Source organism: Nicotiana tabacum, chromosome 1, assembly GCF_000715075.1.
Source record: "Nicotiana tabacum cultivar K326 chromosome 1, ASM71507v2, whole genome shotgun sequence".
Lineage (NCBI taxonomy): Eukaryota > Viridiplantae > Streptophyta > Magnoliopsida > Solanales > Solanaceae > Nicotiana > Nicotiana tabacum.
Window position 1 is genome coordinate 65019609 of NC_134080.1, and position 7969 is coordinate 65027577.

The 7969-nt window shown below is 36.2% G+C and overlaps 1 protein-coding gene across 1 annotated transcript; it reads left to right on the forward strand.

Annotated features, from left to right (window-relative positions):
• Positions 1-959: 959 nt before the first annotated feature.
• On the forward strand, positions 960-7327 carry LOC107793734 (exosome complex exonuclease RRP46 homolog). The gene is made up of 8 exons (XM_016616145.2): positions 960-1127; positions 1556-1669; positions 2047-2147; positions 3924-3944; positions 4677-4749; positions 4859-4926; positions 5039-5171; positions 6978-7327. Exons 1-8 carry the CDS (start codon positions 1022-1024, stop codon positions 7091-7093), a joined length of 732 nt encoding a protein of 243 aa, XP_016471631.1. The 5' UTR covers positions 960-1021; the 3' UTR covers positions 7094-7327.
• Positions 7328-7969: the final 642 nt, after the last annotated feature.

The following is a 7969-nucleotide window of genomic DNA, read 5'->3' on the forward strand; positions in this document are numbered from 1 at the left end:
TCTGTTATGCGACAGCCAGGATGCAATTCACATAGCCAAAAATTCTATATTTCATGAGTGTACTAAACATATCGAAGTTGATTATCACTTTATTATTACCAAGTTATCTGATGGGCTCATTTCCTTGTCTCATGTTCCTACTTCTTCTCAAATGACTGATATTTTTATTAAGTCCTTAACAGGTTTGCAAAATTATACCTTATCGAGCAAGTTGGGAGTGTGCCCACCCTCTCACTTGAGGGGGGTGTTGGAGTTACATAACAATTGGACATCTTGGGCTGCAGATAGTTTAGCTAGTTGGGCGACATGCCCATTCTCTTTATTTATTTTGACCCGATTTTGTATTCTTTGTAATAATAGGCACACTCTATAAATAGGCCTTAGAGAACTTTCTGGACAACTTTTGGTATAATTTTCAATACACAAATTCTCTCATTCGTTTTTGCTCTCACTTCTCTCTAAAAATTCTAACCATAGCTTCATCAAATCCGGTTAAACTCTCAGTTTAACAGATTCAAACGTCTTAATTTTAATTAAAACAAATGAGGCCTTACTTCTTTTTGAAGAATATTTACTTGAAGTTGAAAAAAAAGGTGTTTAAAATTGTAGCGGAAAGTGAGTAATTGGATGCTTTGTGTTTGTGTATGAAGTGTATTTGGATTTTTGTTTGTTTGTTAAATTTAAAGTTTTGTGAATGAAATAATTATTTGAATTGAAGTATTTTCAATCCATTATTACAATATTTCGTGTACATCTTAAATATTGAGCTAATATTTGGTGCCCAAATGGCTAAGTTTATTACTTTTATCACATGCAAAATACTATAGTACTGAATTTTATTTTCACCAGATGTTCTATCACATATGTATTGGTAAAGCGCGAAAAGTTTTAAAAGAAAAAAAAAATAACAGGGGCTGCAGTGTAATTTTAATTTTTCCCCTTCTTTTTCTTCCTAACTTGCAACCCCATAAGCCCTAACTAAAACCCTGAAGAGAGAGAGCGTTGTTGCGCTTACAGAACAATGGAAACAGATAGGAAGGATGGGCGAACAGCGAACCAATTGAGACCGTTGGCTTGCACTCGTAACGTTCTTAATCGGGCTCATGGCTCTGCCAGTTGGTCTCAAGGTATTTTATATCTACCCTTTCAACTCTTGATACATTTTGAACTACAGTTCTAATTTCTCTTCGTTTACTTGTGGTGGAAAATTTAGTATTCCTTTCTGAATAATTAACTGTCGACTTTGAAACAAGTTATTCTTCACGTGAAATATTACTATCAGGATGTGGTCAATTTTGTTCTCTGAAAGTTAATTTACCACTCTAAAAGTGGGATGCAGGGAGTTACAAAGATTCTAATGGTGTAACAATTTCTCGTTGTGGTTGAGAGCTAGCTAATTTTTGCTCATTTAAAACTGATTTGATGAGATTTTGTAACACTTTTGTACTTCTCTCATGGTTAATATTACTCTTGTGTTCTTGGAATTGCCTTATGTTATATTTTCATTTGAAGTTGGATTTCATAGAAGTCTTGAGATGGGTTTATACTTGTATAGGGGAGACAAAAGTTCTTGCCGCTGTTTATGGACCAAAGGCTGGAACAAAGAAGAACGAGAACCCGGAAAAGGCCTGCTTTGAAGTCATTTGGAAGCCAAAAACGGGGCAGATTGGTGAGTTCCCCAAAATGCAGTTCATTATTTCCAAGGTGCTTGGTATCTGATCAAAGTTTATGTTCAGAATAGTTTCTTCTTGCAGAGAACACACAGCCGAAGTTACTACAGATGCTTGACACTACTGCTATTTGAACTTTTTAAATTGGCCTTTTTCATGCACGTCTTGTTACTAATTGATGAAAAGGCAAATTGCAGTATTTGATATTTTCATTCACAAATCGTTCGGTGTGTATCTCTTTTCTTGCATTATATATCTGATGATTGTAATATTGGTTTTAGAGACCTCCTTGGTATTTGATTGGGATGTAATAATGGGGCATGATCGCAATAGAAGATTCTCCTTTCGTAATCTCAAAAGTTCACTTTGTGTTTAGGTAAAGCGGAGAAGGAGTATGAGATGATTTTGAAGAGGACTGTGCAAAGCATTTGTGTTTTGAATGTTCATCCAAATACCACCACGTCAATTATCATTCAGGTGAGACAGTCTAAAAGTTAAGAGGAAGTTCATTCCATAGGCATTTGTTAACCTTGCCTGCAACAATTAAGATGATTACTTCGTGGTTTTGCCAGTTGCGTAACTGTTAGAGATTTGTATGTCACTAGAAAATGTAAAGAACTTATAGTGTAAGACAACCTAAACTATTTAACAGTAGAATGAAACTGGTTCAAATGGAGCAAGATGGATAGTGAGTATTCTTATAGCTGACTCCGACTAGCTAAGGATGGAGTTGTTTGTTGTTGTTGCTGCTATATATATGGGTTTAACTCTTCGTGTTGGTGGTGGACGAGTTGTTAGCTTTGTACTGTAGCTGTAGTCTGGATAGAGAACTTGAATTTGTTCTTGAATGGAAAAGTAATTAACACCCCATAACTTACAACTCCTACATGTTTACAAAGATTGTAGTTCTTGAAGGAAGTCAGAAGGTAAAAAATTTTCTAGGGCAGTAATGAAATTTTGGACAGTCTCTTCTTATAAGGGGAATAATTTTGTTTTTATTGGGGAAGTTCTGGTATACAAGTAATATACCAGAAAGTAGAGCCCCTTACAAGAAGACATGGGTCTCTACTAAAGTCAACTATATGCAAACTGGAAACTCAAGGGTGCACCAAAAGGAAACTAGAGACATCAAGCTATTCCCCAAATAAACAGGATCTTTCTCTACCCCTTCGAACGCCTTTCTATTTCTCGCCTTCCAAACTACTTATATAAGAGCTAGAGGAGCAACATTCCATGCTGATGGTCTTGTTTCCTAATTCACTGAACAAAGCTACTTTAGTGTTCTCAGCATCACTCATTGTACTCCCAAGAAAATGTTGGATAGTTTTTATGCAGGCTTATATGAAAATACTGCTCAATATTCCACTGAAAATTTTCAAAGTTAAGAAAACAGAAGCCTGTTGTTCTGTGTGAACACTAACAAGCTTAAGAAGATAAAGAACGTACCATGTAAATCAGAAATTTCGAGGCAGAAGGGAAAGCAAAGTAGAAAGATGTTCATTGTAGCAGTTACAGTTGTCTAAAGAGAAGAACAGTAATAGGAAAATAGGAAGAGAGAGGCCGTAGGATAAATGTAGAGAAACAGGCATAGGATATCCCCTCTTTACAAGGGACCAACACCATACAATTAACTCAAAGCATATTAGGCTGTGATCTGATTCAAAGAGCGTAGTACAATGCATATAAAGAGGATATGGTACTTAGATGAAGACATAGTAACTTAGACGACAATGGTTATGTTGCAGTCACTTAGAGCCCAGGCCTGCAGTAGGACCTCTTAAAATCCCTCTGTTTCACTTTTGAAGGATTAGAGACTATTGGGCAACATAGACGGTATGCATATTATTACTTGTTTATTTATCTTCCTTTTCACTTTGTTTCATCATTTAGTCTATTAAGTATGAAAGCTGAAGTGCAAGTTCTAGCCACTTTATTTGGGGGCTAAAAATTATTCGCATCAGTGTGCTATGATATTGGAATGCAGGGTACGCATTGATGAACATTACGTTTATGCCCATCTAAGACAGTTGTGTTGAGGTTTTGACATCTTAGTTGGGTGGTTATGTGTCATCTGAAAATCGTAATATCAATGTGCTGTTGCAACTTCCTGACAGAAAAGTAGGTTTGGTCTTTTAGGTATTTCTATGCATTGTCATTTTGTTAGCTCTTTTCTTTTTGTTTGCAAAGTGTATATATATTTGTTTGATCATAATGATAGCTCCAATCAAACTGAAGTAGTTAAGTTTTATGCAGGTTGTCAACGATGATGGAGCTGTATCCTTAGTTATTAAACACCTTCTCTTGCTACAGTTTGGACGATTTACATTCTGATATCTGAGAGTGCTCAGGGATGATGGGAAAAGAGCTCTCACCAATTTGAATAAACGATCAAACCATCAAATAAATAAGTGAATGAACACACCGCTAATTTATCCCAGACTACTTAGAGTAATTCTGCTGTCATAAGGGCCTGATATTCTATACTTGTGTATTTATTTATCTTGCACTTTGAATTGTAATTATGTTATAATCATCCCTTATTTGGTTCCTACTAGATTTTCAGAATTCACTTTTCAGTATAGTGCTCCAAGAATCTTGCTTCTAGATTAGAGTGCTGGCTATATTTTCAGGAGTCATTCATTTTTTTAGGACAGTTGGTATCTTATAGTTTGGGGACCTATTTTGTGACGCCCTTGAAAGAAGGGTAAGCGTGAGGACAAGGTATACCTACCCGCCAGAAGTCCTAACTCTCTTTATGGTCTCATTTTGACTTTCGTAATATCAAGAATGTTAAAATTTTCAGGAAGTGACTTCTAATAAGGAGAATATTATGTAACAACGAAAAATTTATTTTGAAGAAACTCCGCAAAATGACCTATCTTTTTAAAGACTGCCTATGTCTCGTCTATCGTGTGATGTTTAAATTCTGCATATTACTGAAGTTAAGATCATTCTTCAACTTTGATTCGTCAGTCAGGAAACTTCCTTGACTGCACTTTTCTTAAGCTTCTTCCATGTGCCATAAATGCAGTATGTGCTGCCCTTGTGGATGCTGGGATTCCTTTGAAGCACCTTGCTGGTATTAATCTTCCATGTGCATATTGTGATGAAGCATAATTATTTGATGATTTACTTAATGCTTCAGTATGAGGAAAGATGAAATGATGGAGGGTTATTGTTTTTTGTAGTTGCAATATGTTGTAGTCTAGCAGAGAGTGGACATATTCTACTGGACCCTAGCAAGCTAGAAGAGCAGGTTGTCTCCGTTTAGTCTTTTATGTAATTCATTAAGCTTTTTTTGGTATTCTTAACGATCTCGTACTCATATAATAATACTGGTGTATAATTTTCTTTCCTGATGATAACAGAAAATGAAGGCGTTTGTATATCTAGTTTTTCCTAACTCGACATTATCTGTGCTTCCTGAAGAATCATTGAAAGTGAGAGGTGAACCCATGGAACATGGACTTATAACATCTTTTACACACGGTGTAATGTCAGGTAAGATCGGAATCTATGTAGTTACATTCCTATTGTCATTTATAATAATATTTCGTATAAGTTCTTTTTACTGTTGTGATTGTTATAGCATCAAAGTTGTATCAGTATGTGCTTATATGCCCGGAAATAAGCACTCTTTGCTTAGCACTATACTTTTATTATGTTTGATTGGAGCTTCATTACCTCACAGTTCTTTGTTATTCTGCCTGGTAGCACTATGCTTTTATTATGTTTGATTGGAGCTTCATTACCTCACAGTTCTTTGTTATTCTGCCTGGTTCTGAAATTCTGGGTTTCGGTTGGGGCTTGTGGTTCTTACTGTAAATTTGTCAATGCTGAGAGGTTTGTCAGCAGTTTGTTGATGCAGTTTGTCTCTAGTGGATAGTTATTTGTCTGGTTTCTTTATGATTCATCTCTTCAACAGAGATGCATTTTAGCTGTTTACTTTCAGCATGATGTTTTACCATTGCTCTTAGTTTTGTGGTTCACTATTGATACAAACATAAGTTTGGGAGTTTGTAGTGTGGTTGCATTTAAAATAGCAATATCTTGTAGCTCTGCATCATCATGACTCTCGAGTGATACCATTAGCGAATTTCTTGTCTTGGTTGACACGGGATTTGTTCTTTCTGATTACACGTTTAAATAGAAACACCTTGGGTTTCGGCTCACATCTCCTCAATTTTTTTCTTAAATCCCCTTGGTTGAAACAATGTATCAACATTTCTTTCTGTAACATGTTAGATTTTCATTATGGAGATATCAACATGCTCTGCTTATCCTTCTCCACAGCTTATGTGTAAAGCCAAAACTACTTTTAATGACAAAAAGATTATTTTTAACTTAGCATTTTCATTGACCAATATTAACAAGCTTCACTTCTCGCTTGCACTAAGCTGAACTTGCAATAAATCAATTCAATTTTGATTCGAAGTAGGAGAAATAGGATAAAGTTCAGTTATAAAGAGCCATGGAAGTATATTGTCCAGCAGGAGCTTAGGTCGAATAGAAGACTCACCCAAACCAGAACGTTTTTTATCTGAACATATGCTTGTTATGGTTGATTATTACAGCATTATAGTGCAGCGCTACTCTATTTTTTTTGGGGTTGTGGATAATTCTGTTGTGCAGCACCACTCTAACTCCAGTTTTATTTTGGAGGGTTAGCCTTTCTCCGTAAGTATTGAAAGCATAAACATAAAATGAAATAAGTTGAAAATATATGAATATGACTTAAATAGACCGAAGGATATAGTGTAGCGGTCTATGGAGTTGGAATTAAGACAGCGGGAGGCCAATGTTCGAATTAAGCAAGAAAGATAGGTGATTTAAGTCCTGGTGGGAGAAAGTTATTTGGTGGCTGTACTGGTGGAAGGATACTGGTACCCGGAGAATAGTCAAGTTACACACAAGTTGGTCCAGACACCATTGTTATTTTTGGAAAAAAAAAGGGGTGGGTGGGGGGGGGGGGGGAGGAGTGAGGTTGTAATGGAAACGGTTGTAGTTTGTAGTTGTAGTTTACTTGTCAAAAAGTTTGTAGTTGTAGTTTGATTGCAGAGTCAATAAATGGAATTAATACTGTAAAGTTGCTTTGATTGGGAGATCTCATGGAACTTAGAAGCAGCATCAGATCTTCTGCTAAATTTGAATTTAGCCGAGAGACATATTTTGCTTCCCCCTAACCTCCTCTTATATATGTCACCCTCCCTGCCATATGACCCTCGCATTTTCACATTGCAATTTGGCTTTTGTTCCTTAAAGAGTGAGTTGATCTACAATTATGCCTAAGAATTTTCCTGTATTCAGTTGATGACTACATTCGCTGTTTGGAGCGAGGACGTGCTGCCACTGGAAAGTTGTCCGATTTTCTCCGGAGAAGCTTGCAATCACAAGTCCAAAGTGACTCATCCAAGTTGGGTTAAGTTTGCAAGTCCTATGATTCCTTCTTGTTGGGTATTCCCTGCCAAAATTTTAATATGGAAGATGTCCTCGCCGTTGTAAATTGATGATTTTGGCTATTAATCAAATGGCTCCGGTGTGGAATGTCATTTTAGCATATTCCCCAGTTACATTGCAATGACAACATCCGGGGAAAATGTATGAGACAATGATGTTGATTTTGAAAAAGAATTTCAATCTGCCCCTGCATTTATTCACGATTGTGCTTTTTCCTGGAAACCATCTGGGGAAATAATTTACTAGGGGTAAAATTTGAAAAGAAATATTGCCCTTCAATATCGAATCAACAAAGCAGCAAGTTGTAATATATATGCGACATGGGAGGAATATTCAATTCTAAAAATAAAGACATGCACTAACTAGACTTTAACAAATAGTATGACGAGTTCAACAGAAGATATCGTACTTCACGAGTTATCTGTTGTCTATACACATTGAAAAATACATAAACACTAATAGACATATTAAGATGGCTAATTGCAGCTATGGACTAGATTTTCCAGAGAGTTGCAGCTTACATAGACCCAAAGCTACACTCTCATCTTCTGTCAAATTAGGAGATGCTAAACCTGGAAGTCTCGAAGACGATGATGGTTGGATTGTCACATATAAAGAAACTGATGTGTCTCTCAGGCAAGTCTTCTTCACCTACAGATATAAATGACTAAAGCTGGCTAATAATTACTACAATATGTTTGTAACTACATCTTGACAGTGTATTTCAGGTTTATGTGATTGATGCCAAAATTTTCACAAGAAAACCAGTTGCCATAATCAATTTACCTACCATTGTGCCATATGGTTTCAATGGAACTTTTGTGGAAAGAAACTTAAGGGAT